Source organism: Humulus lupulus, chromosome 8, assembly GCF_963169125.1.
Source record: "Humulus lupulus chromosome 8, drHumLupu1.1, whole genome shotgun sequence".
NCBI lineage: Eukaryota > Viridiplantae > Streptophyta > Magnoliopsida > Rosales > Cannabaceae > Humulus > Humulus lupulus.
In genome coordinates, this window is record NC_084800.1 from 18,769,749 (window position 1) to 18,796,416 (window position 26,668).

General features: G+C 37.7%; 3 protein-coding genes across 4 annotated transcripts; all 3 read left to right on the plus strand.

Annotated features, from left to right (window-relative positions):
• Window positions 1-10,666: 10,666 nt before the first annotated feature.
• Window positions 10,667-11,365, plus strand: LOC133795103 (glutathione S-transferase T3-like). The gene has a single exon (XM_062232553.1). It carries the CDS (start codon window positions 10,667-10,669, stop codon window positions 11,363-11,365), a length of 699 nt encoding a protein of 232 aa, XP_062088537.1.
• Window positions 11,366-12,076: 711 nt separating this feature from the next.
• On the plus strand, window positions 12,077-14,562 carry LOC133795105 (uncharacterized). The gene is made up of 3 exons (XM_062232554.1): window positions 12,077-12,413; window positions 14,048-14,140; window positions 14,204-14,562. Exons 1-3 carry the CDS (start codon window positions 12,077-12,079, stop codon window positions 14,560-14,562), a joined length of 789 nt encoding a protein of 262 aa, XP_062088538.1.
• Window positions 14,563-17,642: 3,080 nt separating this feature from the next.
• On the plus strand, window positions 17,643-25,213 carry LOC133795025 (tRNA wybutosine-synthesizing protein 2/3/4). 2 transcript variants are annotated; one of them, XR_009875338.1, is made up of 10 exons: window positions 17,643-18,512; window positions 18,796-19,195; window positions 19,489-20,688; window positions 20,920-21,049; window positions 21,282-21,517; window positions 23,834-23,969; window positions 24,123-24,199; window positions 24,363-24,469; window positions 24,569-24,793; window positions 24,891-25,213. XR_009875338.1 is itself a non-coding variant. In XM_062232480.1 (9 exons), exons 1-9 carry the CDS (start codon window positions 17,756-17,758, stop codon window positions 24,670-24,672), a joined length of 3,147 nt encoding a protein of 1,048 aa, XP_062088464.1. In that variant the 5' UTR covers window positions 17,643-17,755; the 3' UTR covers window positions 24,673-25,213. The 2 variants fall into 2 exon arrangements, 1 of the variants encoding a protein (XP_062088464.1); XM_062232480.1 differs by having other exon boundaries at window positions 24,569-25,213.
• The last annotated feature ends 1,455 nt before the right edge of the window (window positions 25,214-26,668 follow it).

A 26,668-nucleotide genomic window follows, 5' to 3' on the forward strand; every position in this document is an offset into this window, starting at 1 on the left:
TAATCATATGCATGTTCATGTGAATTATATTATTATATGATGGTAAATGCATGCATATGGGAGTATTTATAGTTATGAGGGCATTTTGGTAATTTGGTCTGTTGAGGGCATATTTGTAAATTGGGTGCATATTGTAATTTGTGAATGAGATTTTATTATTATGGGGATATATTCGAGCTATTCGACATGAGACGATCCTAGATTATGATTTAGCGGTTTTGTCATAACGGGGTCAATTTTGGGGTATAGAAATGTTTATTTTATGATAAATTGGGAATATTTGAGATCAGGATGGAATTCTGGAAGTTTTGACTATAATGTCTCCGGGGGTGTTTTCGGGACCCCGAGCCTTAGGTTTTATTTGAGGTTACTTAAGCTTGAAGTAGCTTGTCAGATAAGAACGTACGTTAGAAAATCTCTCTCTTCCTTCCCGATAGCTTATTTTACCGTTCGAAGCCTTTTTGAAGGAATCTCGAGTTCTAGGAGTCAGAATCAAGCGAGGGTCGAGGCATAGCGATCCTAGGAAAGATTAGAAGCTTCTTAACCTAAGGATTTAATGGAAAGCAACCCAATCAAAGGTAATCTAAGTTTGAAGTTTTTAGCTTCTAAAGTTTTTAAGCTTAGAATTGGACTTTGTGAATTGTTGAGTTTTTGGTTGGTTTGAGCTTCAGGTTTTGGTGGTTTTGGACCATTGGGAAGTTTGGGAACTTTGATTTGATGATTTGGAGATGTTTGGATGGGTTTTTGGAAGGTTTTAGAAGTGGAAAAACGAAGAAAAATGGCTGGTGCGAAGTTGGGCCGCGGCCCTGTTCTTGGGCGTCGCGGCCCTAGCTTGAGGAAGGTGGAGGAGGCTTTGCCAGGGGGGCGGGCCGCGGCATGGTCCATGTAGGGCCGCGGCCCTTAAGGGAAAAATTGCCCAAAAGTGTGTTTTTGTGATGGAAACTTAACTCTAAGGGCCTAGGATCGATCCTACTACTTAGTTGAGTGGGATTCGATGTTCTGGAGGCTTGGGTTGGGTTTGGAAGTATTTAGTTACTCATTTTGATGAGGTTTTATATTTGGTTATGACTAAGTGACCGCTAAGGGCTTAAAGGTTGATCGTTCTCAAGGGTCGTTCTTTAAATCGTTCTAACTCGAATCTGAGGTAAGAAAACTGCACCTTGTGTATATGTGACATGCATGGCTATTAATGATGCATGTTGGTTGATTATTGAGTATGACATGCATGGCTATTATTGATGCATGTTGGTTGATTATTGAGTATGACAAGCATGGTTATTATTGATGCATGTCGGTTGATTATTATGTGTGACATGCATGGCTAATCTTAATGCATGTTGGTTGACTATTAAACGTGACATGCATGGCTGTTATTGGTGCATGTTGGATTGCTGGATATATTGCATATGATGCATGACAAACTTGTGACTGGGACATGCTTTGTATACTGGGTATGATATTGTTCAGAGCTTGTGCCTCTGTGGTTGTGCATGGTTCTAATTGTACTAGTATCTGTTTAGTAAGTATGCTGAACACCTTGTTTACGAGTATTGGGCATGTGATATATTATTGGTGGCATGACTTACTTGTGTATGGCACTGAATAGTCAGAGACCGACCCTAAGGTCGATGAACATGCATTGAATGGCTCTATGGAATTAATGCTAGGCCAACCCTAAGGTCGATGAACAAGCATTGAATGGCTCTATGGCATTAATGCTAGACCGACCCTAAAGTCAAGAATCATGCATTGAATGGCTCTATGACATTAATGCTAGACCGACCCTAAGGTCGATGATCACGCATTGAATAGCTCCATGGCATTAGTGCGGGACCGACCCTAAGGTCGAAGAACTTATAAGCGCTTGCCTGGTCTATGACCAGATGTTTATAGCCAAGGTATATGACCCCGGTGACTGTTTGTCACATGGCTAGGGGACGCTGTCCATAGCACGACTCTAGAGTCAGGAGGAAGGTTATGTTAGTGACCATTCACCATGCACCTGTCCTGATCAAACTTATGAAAGAATCACTTATCAGTTAAGCCCTGATGACCCTATCGTCACATGGCTAGAGGGAGCTATGCTCATTATTGTGACTTTTGGCTATTGTCACCTATTTGCTTGGACTGATAGTCCTGAATGGTTATTATGATCATTGTTGATATTATATCATGCTTTATTGTGTTTTCTTGCTGGGCTTTGGCTCACGGGTGCTACGTGGTGCAGGAAAGGCAAGAGGAAGTTGGACCATCCTTGAGTTGAAAAGCTTAGGTGATGATGTGTACATATGCAGCTGCTCGTCCTCCACGGCCGAGGTTTAAAGTGGAACTAGGGTTGAACCCTGTTTTGCCGCTTAGAACGACCTGTTGTAAATATTTTCTGTAATAGACTCTGAAATTATATTTTCGGGATCCCAATGTATATGTTAAACGTTCTAGTGAAACGTTACATCTTAACCAAAGTTTTTAATCCCTAAACCGCTAATCATACTTAGTTCACGATTTTGGCCAAATGACTCGATTAGCGAGTTTAGCACTGTTTGCAAGGCACACCGTAACGGTCCCTGGAGTTGGGGCGTTACATCTCTCGTGCATCACATGCATCACACTTAATCATCTAGCATGCCTCAATAATAATCATATGCAAATAGGCAAGATTGCCAAGCATTCATTATGCTATCAATGTTTACATTTAAACATTCAACATGCATCAAACATAACCACGCATGTTACATATGGGGTGCAGTTCTCTTACCTCAAAGTCGAGCAAGAATGATTTAAAGAACGACCCTTGAGAACGATCAACTTTTAGTCCGTTAGCGGTCACCTAGTCATAACCAAATATAAGATACCGTCAATAAAAATGATCAACGTAAGTTCCCAAACCAATATCTAGCCTCCGGGACATCAATCCCCACTATACCGGGTACTAGGTTCAACCCCGAGGCCTAAGGCTCGAATCCCCAAGCTAAAAACACCATTCTGCCCAAAATGTCACTAAGGGCCGCGGCCCGCCCTAGTTGCGCCGCGCCGCGCCCCCCAAACAGAGACAACCCTCCCTGCCAGATGCCTTGAGTCGCGGCGCACCACAGCCATGCCGCGGCTCAATACCCTGGTCAGCCAAAAACTCAGTTCGCACCAGCTCGCCTCCCATGCGTTTTCCCTTGGAACCAAGCCCTTCAAACTTGTCCCAAACCTCAACCTAACACCCAATTCAACCACCAAACATCATCTACAATTCACCCTCATCAAAACCCAACATAAACATCAACCAAACTTCTATTAATCCAAACTTTCTACAAGAGATTCTCAAGCTGAAAACTAAAGCTCAAAAACAGAGCACACCATAAAATTCATGGCTGAAACTTACCTCAAGCTTGATTTGAATCCTTCCCAATGGCTAAACTCAAACTATACTCCCCAAGCTTTGACTCCCTAGCTTGCTTCCTCAACATGGGCTCTCAAAATTCAAAGAAAAGAATGAAGGAGAACTTGTACGGGAGAGAAAGGAAGAGATGAGGATGGGCTCTGTTTTGTTCTATTTTCCACAGTCTTCTAAACACTCAAAGGCTGATATAAATCCCTAAGGTCAAAAGACCACAATGCCCTTAAGCCAAATAAATCCCTCTAAAGGCTTCCAAGGGTAAAACCGTCATTTCCCGCCTATCTCGTTAATTATAATTAACGTTCTCCAATTCCCGCTATTCTCAATATTCCCAAATACCAATAAATCATATCCCATTACCCTTTTATCCTCGGTTGTGACAGTCAAAATCCCGTGATCTGTAAGGGGAAAGACTGGGTAAGCTGTGCAATCCCACACCGCCTGGGGAAGGTCAAGTGTAATGATTCTAAGACTGTGTAGGTATGGGACTACACAGTTGAGGAGGGCTTAAATGGATTGATGGGTACTACCTATATCAGGAAGGTGCATCTTCTTTTCGGTAGCCCATCACTTGAGAACTCCATGGTTAAGCGTGCTTGGCTTGGAGTAATCTAGGGATGGGTGACCTCCTGGGAAGTTTTCCCAGGAAGTGTGCGAGTGAGGACAAAGCACGCTGGAAAGACTTGTCTTGGTTTGTAGGGCCAGTCGTCATTCCAGAAAGCAGCCATAATGATGTGGGGCGTCACATAATGGTATCAGAGCCTTGACCCAGCCGGAAGTGTGGCCGACGGGCCCGTAAGGGGGGGTGATTGTGACAGTCAAAATCCCATGATCCGTAAGGGGAAAGACCGGGTAAGCTGTGCAATCCCACACCGCCTGGGGAAAGTCAAGTGTAATGATTCTAAGACTGTGTAGGTATGGGACTACACAGTTGAGGAGGGCTTAAATGGATTGATGGGTACTACCTATATCAGTAAGGTGCATCTTCTTTTCGGTAGCCCATTACTTGAGAACTCCATGGTTAAGCGTGCTTGGCTTGGAGTAATCTAGGGATGGGTGACCTCCTGGGAAGTTTTCCCAGGAAGTGTGCGAGTGAGGACAAAGCACGCTGGAAAGACTTGTCTTGGTTTGTAGGGCCAGTCGTCATTCCAAAAAGCAGTCATAGTGATGTGGGGCGTCACATCAGTAATGTTCTAGTCATCAAAATGACCCCGAGACTCACCCCGAGCCCCGAACTTAAACCCGTTATGACTAGACCGAACACTTACATCTCATGATCATCTCATGCCGATTAGCTCGCACCAATCCACCTTATAACGTGGCTATATTAATTAATCACAATCACGCACCCAAAATACACAATTACGCCCACAATGGCCAAATTACCAAAATGCCATCATAATTAAAATATGAACCCATATGCATGCATCCACCATCATATAATAATACAATTCACGTAAACATGCATATAATCATTAAATACCATAATAAATCAATTATGACCCTCCCGGTGTAGAGTCTAAGAACTTTACTTAGCTAGTTAGATAGTAGTATTATAGTAATTATAGTATTATCTTTATGACTGTGGATTTTTGGTTCAGACCGGGATTTATTTGGACACTCATAGTAGCACTTGTAGATTTTCTAAGTTTAACCTATAGTTTAATAATATTAATGTTAACCTAAGGTTTGATTAATATGACTGATATTGAGGATAATATTTATTATACTATAAGGTTTAGATAAGAACCAATGGGATTTTAGCACATGTTATGTATGGGTTATTAATGATTAAGTATTTTGATGATTTAATTTAATAAGAGTAAAATTTGAATGCTCTAAGGTCAGTCAGCAGCTTTGAAAACGTTTGAGGGCTTAGTCAAGGCTGTTTACTCAATTTGAATTAAGCTAAAAATGTGTAATTTCGTGTTTAAATAATCAACGTATGCCGATATATCGCAGCTATAGGGGGCGATATATCGCAGCACGTAGATACGGAAAACACGAAACGATGCACATTTGCCTCGGGCATAATGGTCCAGGCGATATATCGCCTATAGGGGGCGATATATCGCCTCCTTCAGCATATTTTGAATGTTTTCAAAATCGTTTCCCATTCAAACCTTCAACCTCTTGATAAGTCCAGCACCTTTCTGAACGAGTCTTCAGCCTCTGCTGAACGATAATTCAAATTATTTTCACTTAAAAAACCATTATTTTTATTCAAGTTAAATTAAGATCCTTTCATTCCTAAAGTCTATAAATAGGACCTAGTACCCATCCATTATTCACCTTTTACTCTAAGTTCAGAGGCTGCAAGTTGCTAGGTGAGTGTGAGAGTGTAAACACTTGGGTGGGGAAATCATAAGCTTGATCATCATAAGCTTATCAAACACTTGGGGAAGTAAGGCTTCATAGTCTTTCAGTTCGAGGTTTAGATTGGTCTACAAGTCTTCAAGGTATTTCTACACCTTAGTTCATTGGTATTATCTTATTTTAAGTTCTCATAGTCTTCTACTCAGCCTCTAACCTTAATCTTTATTTTGGTTAGGAAATCTAATTTCTTGAGCAAAAAGGTTTCGGTAAGTATTTTTCTCAATGGTTTAGTCCTTCCATTCCTTTCATTTCTCTTCTTCTCTATACTCACTCTTTTTCAAATGATTCTTAGGAGTGTTCCAAAGTCCCACCTCTGTCCTCTTATCCCGGTATTTTGGTAAGGAAAATAGGATAGAAATTCATGTGTTATATGTTTTATATGTTATCTTATGTTTCTTATGTTATGATAAGTGTTATGATATGTATGTTTGTGGGCTTGGGCATATGACCCATATGACTAACAAGACCCCAAATAGATTATGGGCATATGACCTGCTTAGCTAGTAGGACCCCACTAATCGCATGGGCATATGACTTGTTTAGCCTATGGGACCCCAAGTAATAATGGCCATTATAGTATGTGTATGATATAAGTATTATGTTATGTTTTTATGTTTCTTATGAAATTTATGTATATGAACTATGTGTTAGATTTTTCCTTGCTGGGCATTAGGCTCATTCCTTTTTGTTTATATGTGCAGGAAAATAGGTCTTAGTGGCGGAAAGGTTCTTGGAAGCTTGGAGAATGTGTATTGAGGCGGAATGGATTCAAGAGCCGAGCGTTATTCGATTCGAGGATGCAGTTTTGTCTTTATGGTTTTTACATGTATTTTCCGCATTTGTTATGTAATCCCGTTTTATTCTAAATAATGTTATGTTTTGTTTTTAAAACAATGGGATCCCATATCCTACTTGATATTTTATGTAAGTAACTCTTATTTTTACAAGTTTCCTAATAAAGTTATGGTATTTTCACAATGTAAGTTTTATTAAAGATTAGTATGTGTAGTTTCGTTAATGGTCCAAAAGTCTAGAGTAGTTGGGTCATTACACCCGGCCTCCTAATCAAGGTCCTAAACCTCATTAGGAAATTTGGGGCATTACAAACCCCATTAAGAAGCAATCACGTGATGCTAAAGAACTAAATTAACCACAATCTTAATATTACTCTCAAGTTTCAACTATGTAATTAGTAAATCCAAGTTACAAACTCAATATAAACTAAAAACAAGTAGTAAATCTCTTTGAAAATCTATAACTTACAAAGATTTCCAATAAAAGAGTTTGACAAAAAATAGCTTATTAAATAATTTATGTAAAAGTTAAAATTATGGTTAATTTGGTACAGTTGTGCTGTGAAAAAAAAATTACTGATATGATAGTTTGTTAAATTATAGATTTTAAAGTGCTTTAAGTTGAAAAGGCTGTAGTAGGGTGTTTATTAAACTATTCGATTAAAGTGTTATTAAATATTAAAATATCAAAATATATGTTATATTTATTTTATTTTATTAAAATAAATTTCAATATAAATACTATATCTATTTCAACATGTTAAGATTGATGTTAAATTCAAATATATTTTTGATAAAATACTAATAAAATGATCATCAACAAAAATGTTATATTATGTAATATATACATATAATTGTATGTATATTATAATTAGTAAGTGTATGATAAATTATAATTTAAAAGTATTATGAGATGCAAAAATAATACTATAGTGTATAATAAAATCTATATTAGACATTTAAAAATATTCTATATTAATGTGGTTTGTTAATATAAAATTACTAAATTAAAAAATATTTAAGAATATATAATAAATATAAAAATATTTCTAGAACAAAATAAATCAAGACTTGCTTTGGGTTAAGTGGATAGATGATCTTTACCTCAAAGGACATAATTTTTGGGAGTACAATTTAAAGATTGATGTGAGCAAGTATTGGAGGAAGTTGGTTAATCTGATATCTTATTTGTCTTTAGCTGATTTGGAGGCTTCGGTTACTAAATGGAAACTCAATTTGGGTTTTCTTTATAACTATTTGTTGCAGCAAGAAAATGTTAGCTTTGCTAATGTTGTTTGGTGTAATCTTTCTATTTCGAAACACATTTATTTTGTGGCAATTTGTCCAAGATCATCTGTTTACTCGGGACAATTTAGTGCATTGTCATGTTAGAATTGACTCTAACATGTGCTATGTTTGTGAGATTGAGTTGGAGACTCATGCCACTTATTTTTTGAGCGTGTTTATTCTCAAAAAGTTCTGAACTGGGTCAGAGATTGGCTTGGAGCTGCCATTTGACCTACTAAGTACTTTGATTGGCACACTTGGATGGATAAGAGACCCAAATGGTTGTTGCAAAGAATTGCTGCAGCTGCTCTTGCTGCTTCAGTTTACTTTATTTGGCTGAATCGTAATTCTTGTAATTTGTATTGTCTCGTTTTTTTTTTGTTCAAATAGTTGATCATTTTATTAAAGCTTATTTGAATGCTAGAATGATTAGCCTTGCTAGGAAGCTTCTTTTGAAAAAAGAGAAGGCTATGTTTGATTTTATTAGCAATTTGTAATCTGTTTTTTTGTAGCTCGTTGTGAGCTTTTGTTTGCAAGTTGTTTTGATTCAATAAAGTTTTTTTTTTTCTTGAGAAGAAAAAAATTTAAGATTTAAATATTTTTTATGTTATTATTACATTAATTTATTTTAACTAATTTTATTTTGATTAATATATAATAAATAAATAAATATATTTAGATAAATAAATAAATTTATTATAGAGTTTTTTCAAAAAGTTAAACACTGAGTTGTACCAGTTTTATCTTTTCGACGTAGCTCTTGCCTAAATTATCTAATATGTTGCTTTATGACTGTTCAATAAATATTTTTATTATACAATTTTTTCAATAAAAACTTTATTGTACGGAAAAGCTTATCTAAAAAATGTACCAAATTACATTCTAGTATAACTCAAGTTCATATTTTAGTATGGGAGCACGTTCTTTTAAAGTCATTCCGCAAGTATGAATATATTTCAATTAAAATAACGCGTTACTAAAGTAGTATTAAGACAAACAACAAAATATTAAATTAGTATTAATTAAATAAGAGGAACAACAAAATACTTGGTATAATCTTGATTATAAATAATGGGCATTTTTATGGTAGGAATGCTACTTTTGTCCTTATCATATCAGCATGTATGGATGCAAAGAAATTATAGCTCAAAATTTTGTATATGAAGATGTACATAAATATGTTGTAGTTATAAGATACATCCTATTAATTTTCAAATATTTTTTAATATTTTACGGTGCTAAAAACATGTTATAAACATTTTGTTTTACATGCATGTGAAAAAACATGTATATAATTAACAGTTTTAATCTTATTTTCGGCACAATAAATTATTTACAATTTAAAAGAAAAACTAATAAGAAGTGTGCTTTGAGTTATAATTTTACATGCGTGGAAACACATAGAAGTTCCTACACTTAAGAGCAAAAATAATGCAAAAGTGATGCCACATATAGAAATTTCCATATAACTAATAATAAAAAAATTTAAAATGGGTTTTAAGAATTCAAATCCCTTTATATAAAAATAAATAAAGAGATTATATTTACATCCCAATAATTTATAATTACACCCCATTATTAAATTTTCCTTATTTTATCTATTAAAATATTAATTTTTATAAAAACATCCCTTTTTATTTTCTAAATGGGTTCTTATTTAAAAAGGAGTACAGCCCAATTATATTAATATATGAGGTCCCTTCCCACATAACATAATAAATCACGTTCTTCTTCTCGAATTATGGCTTATTGGATTGGTTTTGATGCTGAGTTGTTTTTTGCTGCTAGTTTTATTCAAATTTAATCATGTAAGTTATATGAAAGACACACCAACTATAATAAAAATAAAATGGTTAAAACATAAAGAAAAAGAATACACAAAAATTATTCAGATTTAATAAAATAATTAAAAAAATATTATAAATTTATTTTGGCATCAGATGATTCTTCATTGATGAAATATTATATTATTGGATGAATAAATTTTAGGGTTTAAATGCTTAATTTTTAATTATTTTTTTAGTTAAAAAGTTAATTAGAGATTGGCTAATAAGTGGGGTGAACTTGTAAATTATAAGTTAAATTTTAGAAAAGGAATTCAGATTTTAAAAAAATAGAATGTAATTATAAATTTTTGAAGTGTGAATATAAGTCTATCTCCAACGCTCGTGGTCTCCTAAATAGTTCTCTGATAGGCTACCGAATATGTTGATGGCTTACTATTGGAATGGAAAATGGCTTTTCAATTATGAAGGAGCCGCTGACTCACAGAGGCAACGGTGCTATCTTTATTTTATTTTTATTTTTTAATTATACATATATATTATATATAGGAAAATGTTACCGTTGGTGTAAAAAACGGTAATATATTAAAAAAATTTCTTCTATAAATACTCATCTATTTCATTCAATTTTCACACCATTTCATATATTTTTCTTCCAAATTATCAATATCACAAAATTTATTTTTTTACCAATAGATTCCCAAAATTCTCAAAATTTTCCAAATTCTCCAAATACCAACTCTCAAAATCTAAATTTTCAAAATTCATCATTTTTTCCACATACCAATCCCCAAAATCCAAATTTTCAATATTCTCATTTCAATCAAAATTTTCAAAATACTCCTTCTACTAATCCTCAAAATCCAAATTTTCAATATTACCAATTTAACCAAAGTTTTCCAAATTCTCAAAATTATCCCATGTCCTCTTACCCTTACCAAAATTTTGGCTCTGTTGAGACACCCCAACAAGCTCCATTCTTCACACCAACAAATTCACTACCATATGCATTTCATATGCCTTCCCTACACCAACCAGAAATGGTTTCAAGAAATTATAGGCCAAATATGGAAAAGTCTAGTATTGATTTGAATCGTGAAACATCATCGACATCTGTCTCTGAAACCCAACCTGAATATAGTGTTGAAGGGTTGGAAAATGTAATTCTACACAACGAAGATGAATCAAGGCATAAATGTAAAGTCAAATGGAGCAAGGAAGCCACTATACTTCTGATAAGTGGATGGCTTAATACATCTAAGGATGCCATTGTGGGGAATGACCAAACTTCTACACATTTCTGGGCTCGGATTGCAGAATACTACAACACCAACCAAAAAGGCGAGCAAGCAAGAACTGGAAGGCAATGCAAAGATCATTGGAACAAGATGAATCAAAAGGTGGCGTGTTTCAATGAGTGTTATAAACGAGTACAACAAGCACATCACAGTGGTTGGTCTGATGAGCAAATTCTTGAGAATGCACATCAATTGTACAAATCTGAAAATAACAACTCAAATTTTCTGCTTGTGGACTGTTGGAGATTGCTAAAGGATGAGCCGAAATGGAATACAATGTACCAACCAAAAGGTGGTAAGAGAACAAAGGTGTCAGATACAGGGGCATTTACTTCTTCTTCCAATGCAGACATCAGTGATGATGAAGTACGTGAAGTGCGCCCTACTGGCCAAAAGGCAGCAAAGAGAAAAGGGAAGGAAAAAAAAAGACACACATGCTAGATTTATAGAGATTAGTGAACGGAAAGCATCTGCATTGGAGAAATTGGTGGCAATAAAGGAGAAAGAGGCGACGATAAAGGAGAAAGAGGCAGAAGATAATAGGATGACAAAATACATGGATTATCTCATCATGGACACGTCGTATATGACTCCTGAACAAAAGAAAGATCATGAAAACTTGTGTACTTATATTAAGAATAATATCCTGAAGTTGTAATTGCTATGTATTTTTATCAACCGCATTATTATGTATTTTATTTTATTTAAATAAATTATCCTTTATGTTAACGGCTATATTTTAACGGCTACATTTCAACGGCTACATTTTAATGACTATATTTCAACGGCTATATTTTAACGGCTACATTTCAACGACTACATTTCAACGGCTACATTTCAACGGTTATTTTTCAACGGCTACATTTCAACGGCTATATTTTAACGGCTACATTTTAACGGCTATATTTTAACGGCTATATTTCAACGGCTACCATGTCTATAAATACCAAATTTCAATATTCTTTTTACTCAACTCTTTATTCAATCATTCATTTTACTCTTTCATTCATCTTTCATTCCCAAATATCATATACTCTAAGTTCAACAATGGATCCGCCAAATTCTCCGAATCCATACGACAATATGAGTCTAGAGGATATCATAATTGCAGAGTGAACTAACGATCATGATGATCAATATTTCAAAGCACTCATGGATGGGGGTAGCTCAACAAGACAAGGAAGAAAGATAGCCTACATTGATAGAGGTCATGTAGAAGGACACCAACGTTTGTTCGATGACTACTTTTTTGATGAACCAGTGTATACAAAATATCAATTTCGAAGAAGATTTAGAATGCGTAGACATGTATTCCTACGCATAGTGCAAGCTCTAGAAAATCATTCAGAGTATTTCCATACGAGGTTTGATGCAGTCGGTAGAAAGGGGCTTTCGCCATTACAGAAGTGCACCGCTGCTATGCGAATGTTGGCATATGGAGCGCCTGCCGATTATATTGATGAGTATGTTCGAATTGGTGAAACTACCTGTTGACTGTGAATTTAGCCAACGACGTGAGAACGTCAACTACGACAACCTTCAAGAGAATTATAAACGACAACAGACAGTTTTTTATGAACGGAAGTAAATAACACAAGGTTTTTATAGTGGTTCAGCCCCGATGATCGGTAATAGCCTAATCCACTTAAAGATTTTATTACTATATTCACACTCAAGATCAGATGAACCTTGTCAACTGAGTTTCTTCAGTGTGAGATACTCCAGAATACAAAAATGGGTTTTTCTCAAGAACAACACACTTTCTCTCTCTAGAATACAGATTCACTCTCAATTTTGCAAAAAGTCCTTTTACGATCCTCCCAAGTCCCTATTTATAGACCTGGGTTCTCAACTGATATCCCCTTTTGATAGGGATATTCTATTATTTACCTAATATTTATATTACAAAATAAACGTTCAAAATATAACTGATCCCTAATTTCGAGTGAGGATTGAGTGATTCCCGGATGCTTGGACCAATTCTCACTGAAGTAGTTTCGGGCAGTTTGACGTAGCTTCTCATGCATGTTGACTATTCTTCAAGCTTTCAAGCTTTACGTAGGTCAAAGGTGGCATACGCATGGCTATCCTTGGACCAAAGGCCAACTACACTCGAGGTATACTTCTCCATTGTGTCCGATCGGACACAATGGTTGTCTTCTTTGGCTTAAGGTGGTTCAAACCATCTTATTTGACTCCTTCAATCAAGGTCCAATATGACCTTACACTTTGCACCTCGGACCAAGATGGTCCGAGCCATTTTCTTCCTAGCTTATCCTCGGACCAACATGGTCCAAGCGCTCCTGCAGGCGTCTTGCGCGATCGGGGGAGGTCATGTGCGATCGGGGGAGGCCTTGTGCGATCGGGGGAGGCCTTGTGCGATCGGGCATAATGCCCCTTGGACCTAAATGGTCCAAGCTTCCTTTGTTTAACCAAGGTCCGATCGGACCTTGGTCCTCTCTTTTCGGACCTAGGTGGTCCGAGCCACCACCTCTCCTTGGATCAAAATAGTCCAAGGTACCCACAAGACCACGTTCGATCGGGCACACACCCTTCTCCTTGGGCCAACTAGGTTTGAACCCCTTCGCTCAACCAAATGCTCGATCGGGCATTAGGCTTCTCTCCTCGGACCAAGGTGGTCTGAGCCACCATCTACTTATCCTTGACCTGAATGGTCGAAGGTACCTCCTATGTGTATGTTCGATCGACCACTATGTGGCTTTCCCCTTTTGAGTAAAACTTGAGCCTTATTCTTTTTGAACTCATTCGAGCCAAGCTTAACAAGAGGTCCCCTAAGCTTAGGTCCGATCGGACCTACTGTTTTTATATCTTGAACCAAAATTCATACCTCCCCTTCACTTTCTTGGACTTGGCACCAATTTAATTATATGGGTCTTTAAACTGAGGTCTAAGCCAAGCAACCCTCAGTCTAAATACTCTCTTCGATCGGGCGTATTTGGCTTGACTATCTGTCTCATTCCTTAACTGATGTATTGGGCCATCACCAAGCCAGATCACCCTACTAACTCATGCCACGTGTCCATTTCACCGCCACGTCATTCTTTTCAAATTTTTGGGATAACACTACCGCTATTGAATGTCCAGTCAATTTCGTTCGAGGAGTGTATGATATTTTTGGGACCGAATATTTAAGACGGCCCAATGCTGGGGACATTCATCGCTTACTTCAAATGGGGGAGGTGCGTGGTTTTCCAGGCATGTTGGGAATCATTGATTGTATGCACTGGGAATGGAAAAATTGCCCAGTTGCATGGAAAGGTCAATTCACGCGAGGTGATCACGGCAGACCAACAATCATGCTCGAAGCAGTTACGTCACAAGATCTTTGGATATGGCATGCATTTTTTGGTGTTCCAGGATCCAATAATGATCTCAACGTGTTAAATCAATCCTCAATATTCACTGATATCTTACAAGGGCAAGCTCCGACAGTTGAGTTTACGATAAATGGCACACAATACAACAAGGGGTATTATCTAGTAGATGGTATCTATCCAGAGTGGGGTACATTTGTTAAAACTATCCAATTGCCTCAAGGAGAGAAAAGAAAATTATTTGCCCGATGCCAAGAAGCGGCACGCAAAGATGTTGAGCGAGCATTCGGAGTACTTCTGTAACGCCCTGGTTGCCCCAGAACAGTTACGGTGAACGGTGGACCGGAAATTTGACTCGTTACCTGAGTCCTTTGGTCAAAAACGTGCTCTACGTGTAATTAACAGGTTAAGGTATAAAACCAGTAAAAAGGAAATGGAGATTTTCATTACAAACTGCTCTGCAGAGCTAAACAAAACATTTACAAGTAGTTCTCAGTACAAAATGGTCATTATTGTTTTAAATTTACAATCCCGCCGACCTAAGCGGCAAAAATAGGGTAAACCCCCTAGTTCCTCTGAGAACTCCTTGACCGTGGTGGTCAAGCGGCCGCATATGTACACAACACCACATTAGCTCTCTACTCAAGGCTAGGTGAGCTTTTCTTTCCCTTTACCTGCACCACATAGCACCCATGAGCCAAAGCCCAGCAAGAAAACATAACACTTTTCATAAACATTATCAAATGATTATCATTATAATCACACTGAGCATAAAGCTTTCAAACAAGTGAGTGAATATCACTTCAGGTTCTGATAAACCATACTGGGTGACTGACTAGCATGTCACTAATTCAAATGGAAGAGTGGCTGCTAGGTAAGCCACTAGCCTTCAACAGGTTCTAATAAACCATACTGAGTGACTATCAAGCATGTCACTGTTTCAAGTGGGAGAGTGGCTGCTAGGTAAGCCACTAGCCTCCAAGCGCTTATTTCATTCATCGACCCTCGGGGTCGGACTGGCACTAATGCTCTTTGAGTCATTCAATGCTGATCGTTGATTAGATCTAATCTTGTTGGCTTGCGTTAACACGCTAAGGCCGTCCTAACTAATGAGCCAGCTCAACGTGACCAGTGCCCAATACCACTGCCGAACCTGACTAATAAGTCACAGCTTCACAGTTGATACTAGCACCTTTGCCAAATCTGACTAATGAGTCAGTACCATGCGCAAGTGAGCAACATATGCTAAACATTCTTTATTCAATTCAAGTCCATATTAACACAACCAACATGCCTCATGAATATCCATGCATGTCACACTTGGGGTGCATTTTTCTTACCTCTGGTTCGAGCGAGAATGAATTTGAAAAACAACCCTGAGAACGATCAACCTTTAGATTCCTTAGCGGTTACCTAATCATAACCAATTATAATCCATTAATAAAATAAATTAATAAATGGTTTACAATCTAAAACCACACTCCCGGGATCAATCCCCCACTCTTGGGATGCTTAAAATACTCAAACGGGGAAAAGGAACCAAACCCCGAACCTTAAGGATCATTCCGAGCCCTTAAATGTGCTTGCTGAAAAATGGACTAGCGATGCAGCCCCATCAGATGGGGCTGCAGCCCTGTGAGTGGCGCTGCAGCCCTAATAAATGGCGCTGCAGCCCTATTTCCAAGTCAGAGAGCCCATCTCTGAGCCCTGAATAGCGCTGCTGCGCCCCAAGTGGCGCTGTTGCGCCAATAACAGACCAGAAACTTTCTGGTTCATCTTCTTTGCAATTTTTCTTGGAACCAAACCAATCCAAAACCTCACCAAACACCCAATTCAACCCCTAAACCTCATCTATATCACACCCTCATCAAAACCCAATCAATCTTACACAAAAACTCCCATTGATTCCAACTATCCACACCAAAACTATAAGCTGAAAACTGTAAAGTAAAACAGAGTATGGCTTGTTTTTCATGGATGAATTCTTACCTCAAATGGAATTAAAGTCCTTTTCAATAGATGAACCGAGTCTACAACTTCCAAACTTTGATTTCCTAGCTTGTATCTTCAAATTGGGACCAAAAACTTCAAAGGAAGAAAGAGAGAAATGGATGTACGGGAAGGGTAATTCTTGCTCTGTTTTTGCTCTGTTCTGTACGGTTTCTACAGCCATCCAAACTTCACATATATCCAAACCCAAATGACTAAAATACCCCTAGGTCTTTAAAAGTTTCTAAAGCCTTCCCAAGGGCAAAGTTGGTACTTCCGAACCTATATCGTTAATCATAATTAACGCTTCCCAATTCCCGCTATTCTCAAAATTCCCAAACACCAATAATTCATGTTCTAATCATTAAAACATCCCGAGACTCACCCCGAGCCTCGAACTTATTCCCGTTATGACTAAACCGCTACTTTAACACTTAAAGATCGTCTCATGCCGAATAACTCGAACAAATCCACATTATAATGTGGCCTTAAAACATATCACCAACATGCATCCAAATAAACAATTTACCCTCAACGGGCCAAATTACCATCACATCCCTGTAATTAAGAATATGGACTCACATGCATGCATTTCACATCATATCATAATATAATCAACATATACATGCATTTTATCAATTATTAACACAATTAAGCAAGTATGGCCCTCCCGGCCTACTATTCACACCGTTAAACACATCGGAGAATTCGGGGCATTACAACTTCAATCTTGTTTTTCTATTGTACGACGACCAGCACGTTTTTGGCAAAGAGATGTTCTCAAAAATATTATGTATGCATGCATCATATTGCACAACATTATTGTCGAGGATGAAATAGATGCATATGAGAATTTGTTTGATTTTAATTATGATGACGGCCTCGCCGACACCCTAATGGTTGAAGTATTGCATGGACCTATTTCTGACTTCCCGACAATGCTTCAAAGAAATGTTGAAATTCGTGATAGAAACATTCATCGCAATCTTCAGGCGGACTTGGTAGAGCACATATGGTCAAAATTTGGAAATCATTTTAATTAGCATTTTTTTAATTATGTTAGATTGATTAATTATGATTATGTCATTTTATAAACTCCTTTAAATTTCGTCTAATTTAAATTTGATGTAATATTTATTTATATTAATATATGGATGTAAAAATTTTAGTGTGATAATATTTATAATTACAAAATAATATATTAAATAATAATATGTGATGCATAGTTGACAATTTTTGGGGTGGCTTAGTATTGAACCATTTTTATGAAAAAAGTTGCCAAGAGTCATGTGGATGAGAGAGAATATAAAAAATTATATTTTGGGATGATTTGGAGAGACACAGCAGTCACCATTGAAGTTGAAGTTTCTCTAATGCACCTGTATAAAATTGGAGTGCTTCTGGGGAAAACTCGATCCTACCCTCTCTCATTTTGTTTTTGTTGGAACTGAGATTTATGAGGGTTTTAAGAGAGAAGAATACACAGAGCTAAGAAAACGGGAGAAAAATGGAGTTCGAAAGGCGGAAAGCGGCGACGATAGAATCTCTGAAATCAACGGAGACAGACAAATCACCAAAGGGCACGTTGGATATACCAATCGTACCCCTTATCAACACCATCAACGCTCACCCTTCATACTTCACTACCAGTTCCTGCTCCGGCCGTATCTCTATCCTCTCCCAACCGCCACCCTCCACAACGAAGCTCAAGAAAAAAGCCTTTGGGGGATCATGGCTCTTCATAACCCACGAACCGGCTGATCCTGACTCAGTTCTCAATCTTCTCTTTCGCTCCGAGTCGACTCCGAGCGATCCCCCATCTGACCTCGTCTTCAGGTTCGAGCCCCTCATCCTCGCTATCGAGTGTAAGGACCTTTCTTCGGCTCAGTTTTTGGTTTCCTTAGCAATAGCTTCTGGGTTTAGAGAGTCGGGCATTACCAGTGCTAGTAAGCGGGTGATAATAGCAATTCGGTGTTCAATTCGCTTAGAGTTGCCATTGGGAAATACCCAGAAGCTTATGGTGTCTCCTAACTACGTTCAATACCTTGTTGGGATAGCAAACGAGAAAATGGAGGCGAACAGGAAGAGAGCCGAAGGCTTTCTACTAACATTGCGCAAAAATGGTTTTGTGGGATCAAGGGTTGGGGACACCGATGGAGTAGAGCGTACGAACGGTTCGGAACATGATGGCGAGGTTGTCTGTAGTGATGACAAAACTGAAGAGGTTCAGTTGGAAGGAAAAGAAGACGGTGTAAACCATTCTGGTAATTTGATTATGTTAAATGTTGTACTCTTTGTTCGGTTCTATTGAGCTATGCTTTGTTGAACTAAAATTTGTGTCTAGCTTGAGTGTTGTATTCTAGTATGGGACTAAAGAACTGGCTCCTAAATGGATTGACGAGGATTAACGTTACGTATGTGAAGTGTGATAATCAAGTGTTATTTGGTAATTTGAGTAACACTATTACATACTAATACTGCATTTGATTGCAGGACATCTTTCATTTTAATGCGAAAGCAAAGTCTGAGTCTTTGAAACATTGGCAGGGTCGGTTCACGTCCCCAGTTTTAGTCTCTCCGTTGTTAAGATGGAGATTGTTGGCGAACCTGTTGAAAAGCTTTTTCTTTGGGGTCACTCAGCTTGTAAATTGGGTAGCACAAACAATGATGGAATTCTGGTGTTCGGTGGATTTGGTGGCATGGGAAGACATGGACGAAGAAACAGTTGTTTGCTACTTGATTCATTCACTGGCACATTGAAAGCCTTTGATGTTGAAAGTGGCCCTTCTCCACGCTTGAGTCATACGTCTTCTTTAGTTGGAGATAGCATGTTTGTTATTGGAGGTAGGGCTGATCCAGAGAACATTCTGAGTGATGTTTGGGTCTTCAACACAACTAAGAGTGAATGGAAGCTTCTAGAATGCTCCGGTTGTATCTTTCCTTCCAGGTAATTGTCATTCTTTTTCATTTATACTCTTGTACTTGAGTTTTCCTCTTTCACCTCTTTTAGCTGTTTCTCTTGATGTTACCTTTTTCTCGTTGGTGTCATACAAAGAATCAATCGGCTCAATGTAAATGGCTGTGTGATTATGCACATGCTAATAATTTCTTTTTTCACTGCCTTATTACTCATTCTAACCTTTTATAAGGAAGTCTAACTTTTCTGATCTCCTTGTGGCATCATCTAAAAACAGGTTAAATTTGATCCCTTTTGTGTCCCTATCAATTTTATTTTCACAGGCATCGGCATGCTGCTGCAGTTGTAGGCCGAGAGATATATGTGTTTGGCGGACTTAACAATGATGCGGTCTCCTCATCCTTCCATGTCCTTGATACAGATAATATGCAGTGGAGAGAATTAATGGTCACTGGGGAGCAGCCATGTGCTCGACATTCTCACTCTATGGTTGCATATGGATCTCAATTATTTATGTTTGCTGGATACAGTGGTGATAAAGCACTTGGAGATCTATACAGCTTTAATATAGAAACATGTCAATGGAAAAGGGAAGAGGCAGCAGGAAGAAATCCCCATGCAAGATTCTCCCACTCAATGTTTGTTTACAAAAGCTATATTGGTGTTATTGGCGGTTGCCCAGTTCGACAACATTTTGAGGAGTTATCAATACTTGATTTGCATTTCCATGTGTGGAGGCATGTGAAGCTCGATTCATTTGGAAAAGATTTGTTTCTGCGCAGCACATCTAACGTTGTTGGTGATGATCTTGTTATGGTTGGTGGTGGGGCAGCTTGCTATGCTTTTGGAACGAAGTTTAGTGAGCCAGTGAAAATTAACTTGCTTCCTTTGATTTCTTTGGATAATTTTAAATCAGTTGAAAATGAAGGAAGTCATATTTCGCATGGGTATGAAGTGGCAAAGAGAGAACGAGACAAAGATTTTCACAATCAACAAGATGGAATTTTGCAAACTCTAACTGGAACGGAAGATCCTAGCATGGATTTTGAGGGTGAATTGTCTGTCATTAACGACGGAGATCAGCCGTTTGCTTCTCCATACTGGGTTCTACAGCTAGAACGGAAATATGCAAAAACAGGAAAGGATATATTGAAGAAGTTTGGATGGTTAGATCTTGCAAGGAAAGCTTACTCTCATGAAGATGGAATCCATATTTGTTTTCCTGTTAATGAGAATTTCTGTAATTTATATCCCAAGAAGCCGCATTCTTTGCAAGACTCAATTGAAGAACAAAATGATCATTTAATTACACTAGTTAAGACAGTTGAAGCAGTTTCTAAGGATATCACTTCTTCAAAGGCCTTGAACATTCTGAAGGAATGTGGTGCTACTAAGCTGGCAGACAAGGTTGTTGAAGCTAGGAAAGCTGCCAAATCTCCATTGAAAATAATGAGTGAAGCTGTAGCCTCTCTATTAGAGGATAAAGACCTTCCTATGAGACTTCTCGAGGAGCTACCTACAAGGTTTTTTTAAATTTAAAATTAATAGTATTTGGCCTGTCATTTATACTTGTGTGAGCCATTTACTCGTTAAGCATCCATGCATCGGTTGGAAATTTGATCATGAGTTCCTTGCTGTTTATTGCTGGCAGTCTTGCATTATTATTTTTAGTGATCTTTTTTCCCCCGTTTGAAAGTAATATTACTGACTACCTATACTTTTTGTCTTTTTATTTTACTTATATTTTTCCAAAGATGGGAACGACTTGGGGATATTAGTGTGCTTCCAATATCATCCTTCAAGAATCCACTGTGGGAATCTATAGAGGAGGAGCTCTGGCTTACTGTGGCCAAATCACTTAATACTCGTCGCCTTGCTCGTCAGGTTTGTTATTTACAAATTTTGGTCTGACCCTCTGGTCTAATGTATGTCCTAGTGCAAGTGTGTTCCTATCCCAGGCCTGCTTCTCTTCCCATATAAGCTGAAATATTAATATAGAATCAAAGTACCAAGTTCGGCCAGTGAGCTATAGAAAATTTGGTTTAGGTTTTTCATGCAAAAAGAATCGCTGTAATTTGTTTACTTAACAAGCCATGTCTTGAATTTGCTGGTGTAGGGGCGGGTTGCACAAACAGGTACAAGGGACAGTAGGTTGGAGATTCTTGTGGGGGATAGTGGCTGGGTGGATCACCGTGAAAATGGAATTATATATTCATTTGACACTACCAAGTGCATGTTCTCTTGGGGCAATCTTTCTGAGAAGCGACGTATGGCACAACTGGACTGCAGAAATAATGTTGTCGTGGATTTGTTTGCTGGAATTGGATACTTTGTCCTGCCATTTCTTGTGGGGTATGTTATTATCTTATTTATTTGGCTTCGTATTACTTGTGCCTGAATCTTCAATTTCTATGGGCCATCTCTCTATTGTCTTGGCATGTACACCTTGTGGGTTTTGCTTATGAATGATGATTACTGTTGACTGTCTTTATTGCTATCAACCTAATATAAGAACTTGATAGAAACTAGAAGAAAATAACACAGATCTTACGTGGTTTAGACTATAAAATAGTCCTAGTCCACGAGTCTTTGCTATTAGTGAGTTTGAAGCTTGTTTGAGCAAACTTCAATGAAGTCTCAGGCTGTCTACAATGCTTAACTAGCTAAAGTTCTAAACCTTTTATAAGGAGATACCCCAGCCCTATTTATAGAGGTACGAGTCATTAATACCCTTAATGAACAATTAATACAACATTCTTTATTATTTAGGGAGTAAACTCCTAATTAATTATATAGGGATGTACTAACAAAGACCATGGGCCCAGGCGGACTGCATGGGACCCACTTGCAGAAAGCTGCCTACCAATTTTATGGGGAACAAGTATCTGACCGTGTCAGGATACGGCACACGTTCGCCCATGTTAGGCGATGTTGTGGGAAATGCCAATTGTCGAGGGTACGAACTCGACACTACTAATCGAGGCTCACCAAAAGTTGTCATATGATCTGGTGGGCCACAACTGTTGCAACTAACATCTGGCAGCTACTCTGGGTCCGAGGACAAGAATCCTAGATCTGGGAGATTGGCAAATGAAGAGAGCGATGACCATTTAAATGATCCTTGTGGTGTGACCTCACTGGGAGACATCCACACCTTGTTGATGGGTCACGGAACGTGGCCTTGCCTTGAGACATCTGCGCCTCGAGGACGAACCTCGAGGCGTGGCCTCACCTGGAGACATTCGCGCCTGACCGGATCATAGTACGAAACCTCACTAGCGCCCGAGAAGCTTAATTACTCATCTGATGAATGCCACGTGTCCTTTGGTTGAATACACAGAGGACAGACAACAAACCGTTTTTCAAAGTCCGGACTCACTTCAACACTTGCAAGCATTTCATTTCGAGTAAATTTTACTTCTCTGTTCCTTGTTTGGATTTGAGCACATTTTTGGATTCTGTGGAGGGTTATAGGCGCATGCCTAGGATTTTGAATTTTTTGCACTTCAGAGGTCATTTTGACATCTTTTAGACATTTTTAGGCATTCTTGGACACATTTTGATGTTAGAAATGGTCGAAATGGCCCCTTACACTCTGTATGCAACCTTTCGCATTTTTGGATAGGAAAATTCTCAGATTCCGGCAATCTAGAAAATTCCTAGATTCCGGCAATGTTCATAATTTTCGGCGGTGTTCTCCTGCGACCATCCTTCGCTCTCGAAGACACTACAGTCCCTTAGAAACTCTCCTTCTTATCTTCCCGAGTAATGGTCTTAGGGGTTCTTGTCCTTGGCCTATCGTGTCATGACGCTATCTGTTGGGTTTCTTGTTTCACATGTCTGAGGAGCTTTAACAACTACACCAGCAGGCATTCTACACGTTTGACTCTGAGATACTGGAGATGGCCAGAAAGGCAGGAAGACTTTCCGAGAAAAGAAAATAGACGGAGAGTAGTCAGGCTCTCGTGGTAAAGGAAGATAACCCCCTGGCGGCGAAGAGGCCTCTCCGACACAGCCTTTCGAAGGAAGAGGCGAACTTGGGTCCCTGCCGTTGGACAAAACATATAGCGCTGCAAGTTTCGAGGTGGAGGTGACCCCTAGGAAGCTCAGACATCGAGGAGCTCTGGATAGGATTATAACCCACCATGGGGCGGACACCACTGCTATGTGGGTGCGCCTGTCTCAGGAGGACAAGAGATCTGTTCCCCATAAAGTTGGTAGGCAAATTTCTGCAAATGGGTCTCGTGCAATCCGCCCGGACCCATGGTTTTTGTTAGTGCATCCCTATATAATCAATTAGCAGTTTACTTCTCAAATAATGGGGAATGTTGTATTAATTGTTCATTAAGAGTATTAATGACCCATGCCTCTATAAATAGGGCTGGGGTATCTCCTTGTAAAGGGTTCAGAACTTTGACTAGTTAAGCATTGTAAACTCATAGCAATATCTCTTTTCTAGCTTAAACCACGTAAAATCTATGTTATTTTCTTATAATTTCTATCAAGTTCTTAGAGTAAGTTGATAGCGAAAAAGTTAGTAATCAAATACTTATGCCAACTTTAACGTAGAAACATTTTGCTGCCTGAGCTTTTTCTATGCTTAAACTCTTTCTTCTGTTGGATTTTTTAATTGATATTACCTTGACTAATGAAGTTTGAGTGAATTAGGGCCAAGGCAAAACTAGTTTATGCATGTGAGTGGAACCCCCATGCTATCGAGGCACTTAAACGTAACCTTCAACTAAATTCTGTTGCGGATCGCTGTATTGTACTGGAGGGAGACAACAGGGTTACAGCACCTAAGGTATGGTTGCTCACTGGTTTTCATAAACTAATACGACAACATTTTCAAATTTTCTTCATTGCACTTTTTTTTTTAAGTGAACTCTTGTGCCAACCTGTTGGTAAAGGACATCTGCTGTTAATGCTTATACCTTGATTTTTTTTCCCTTTACAGGGAGTGGCGGACCAAGTTAATCTTGGTCTTCTTCCAACAAGCGAGGGTAGTTGGGTCACTGCTGTTCTGGCACTAAGGTGATATTTCATCCTGTTATTTGCGATGTGAAATGCCTTAAAACTTCTATTTACCACTAATATTTCTAAAAACTCAGTTCGGCATTTGTACAATAACTGAGTACGTTCTCATTTATTTCTACACTCACGCACATTTTGATGGAGCCTCTCTTTGGTAGTACAGGAATGAAGGTGGAATACTACACATTCATGGAAATGTGAAAGACACAGAGGAAGGTTCATGGGCAGAACATGTTGCGGAATCAATAAGTGCGATAGCTAAATCTGAAGGTACTTATCAATTTGAGACTCAAATTAGAATAAGCTCTCTAATTAGATTTGGTATATCCTTTCTAAACTCAAAATGGTGTTAAACTTATTGGTTTGCAGGTCTTTGTTGGGATGTTTCTGTTGAACATTTGGAAAGAGTGAAATGGTATGCTCCACACATCCGCCATCTCGTTGCTGACTTGAGATGTAAGCAACGGGCTTAGAAATTGTAGTCAAAGGGCTTCACGAGATTTCAAAGCCAGAGTTCACAGATTGGAGGTGTTTGTGGTGAAGCATTGTGTTAAGCTCGGCTGCAGTGCAGGGTGGCACACTGGAATCTGCATGGTTCTTAAAACAAGACCCCAGTTTATGCCTGTCACTTTACAAGTTACATTCCCCTTTGCTTATCAAATTTATAATATAAAAATTATTAATTTTGAAGGTATATTTGAAAGTCAGAATTTTTGTTACTGGCGGCTGTCTTTGGATCTGGGAATTAAGGGACCTTCAATAATTCCAATGGCTTGAACTTCCAACAACAAACAAAGGTATTTATTGTCGTGGTCAGAATTATATCTTTCAGACTTCTTTAGTAATGAACCATTTAAAAACTCAATAAGATAGTATATGGTAATTTATTTTATATATAATTCTTGTCTATGATAATATTTTGTATTTTAGAGAATTCTGAGGACCCACGTTTCAATAGAATTATTTTGGTGGATATTTAAATTTTGAATGGAAGTCTTTTATGTTCTCATTTAAGTTTTGGTGTATCTTGTGCATTTTTTTTATGTAACAACACATTTTCTGTATTAATGATGTAAATTAAATAATATGTAATTATGTTCACCTCAAAGGAAAAAATATAAAAGTGAATTCGAAATGGGCAATCGACTTACATTGTGATGCTTAGGGAGGGAAAGTAATTGAAATAGAGAATAAAAGTGAGAGGAAAGAAAAAATGAGTGGGGTAGGAAATAAAAGTGGAGAAAAGGATATTAGGCTCACAAAAAAATCTTTGAGAAATTTAAAAAAAAAAAACTCATTTAGAAATTACTAAATTATTTTAATAATAAATTAATTTTATTTCCTTCTTACAACATAGAGTATGGATAGATGTAGATAAATATGTAATAATATCTAAAAGTACTTATTCTGAAAAATATATTTGCTAATTTTGAATGGCCGTTGATACAGAAAATAAAAACTTGGGCTTATGTCATACTAACGTATGACAATAGATGAGCCCTACTCAGTTTTTCTAATCCAAAAATAAAACTCAAATGAGTGATAATGGGGCAGTGTCAATTTTTTTCTTTCAGGGTGGGGGGGGTACGATATAAATGATTTTCTTCAACAAAATTGATATTATTACTAAATAATATTCATAATAGATATTTTTTACAAGTTTTTTCTTTTGCAGTAGTTAAGTTTTACAAGTCAATCATCTATTTATTTTTATCATTAATTGTTTACCAGTATGTTTTGTGCTCCATTTCATTTAAAATAATATACTAACATATAATTATCAATATTAAAAAAAATTGAAGATAAAAGAGTGCCTGAATGGCAGCTTTCAAACAACTAGAATATATAAAAATAATAATAATAGTACACCATCACCATCTTGGACAAACAGTGAGAATGGGACAACAACGTAATAAATATTAAATATACTCCCTTCCACTTGTTGATTTTTAATTGAGATTCTACACGTGGCTGCTTTGCCAATATTACGTGTAGGAATCTTTATCTGGTTTTTTTTTTTAATTTTTTTTTTATATTCATTTCATTCCTTTAGGTTCGGTTTTGGTTGGACCATTATGCCTTATCCATAGATACCACGAGTGGAATAGATCATTACATAATAAGTTTTTACCCCACCGCTTCACTAGACTTTTTTTCAAATTTGTGGATCTCCATGACTTGAGTGGAGTGATTTATAAGCTACACAATTCACAATGGACATTTTTCCCAAATTTTTACAAAGGGGCAGGGTGAAGCAATGAGAATATTGTTTCAGAAGAAGTATCTAAACTAACCATTAATTACCACTACTCTTCTAACATTGCCCTTACCTTAGTTTCAAATTCATTTAATACAAGTTGCAAGTAAGGTCTTTCTTTTTTCTTTTTTCACTAGACGACTCATAATCCCAAGAAAGAATCCATAGCTTAGCAACATCGAACCATAGCCCATAACCTTGGTTAAGATTAA

Bases quoted from the DNA above. Each gene is read 5' to 3' on its own strand.
- LOC133795103 (XM_062232553.1), top strand. From the start codon at position 10,667: ATGGTTTCAAGAAATTATAGGCCAAATATGGAAAAGTCTAGTATTGAT.
- LOC133795105 (XM_062232554.1), top strand. From the start codon at position 12,077: ATGGATGGGGGTAGCTCAACAAGACAAGGAAGAAAGATAGCCTACATT. The intron at 12,414-14,047 runs GTTGACTGTGAA...TCGTTCGAGGAG, and splicing joins TCGAATTGGTGAAACTACCT to TGTATGATATTTTTGGGACC. The intron at 14,141-14,203 runs GCATGTTGGGAA...TTGCATGGAAAG, and splicing joins GGAGGTGCGTGGTTTTCCAG to GTCAATTCACGCGAGGTGAT.
- LOC133795025 (XM_062232480.1), top strand. From the start codon at position 17,756: ATGGAGTTCGAAAGGCGGAAAGCGGCGACGATAGAATCTCTGAAATCA. The intron at 19,196-19,488 runs GTAATTGTCATT...TTATTTTCACAG, and splicing joins GGTTGTATCTTTCCTTCCAG to GCATCGGCATGCTGCTGCAG. The intron at 24,200-24,362 runs GTGATATTTCAT...TTGGTAGTACAG, and splicing joins ACTGCTGTTCTGGCACTAAG to GAATGAAGGTGGAATACTAC.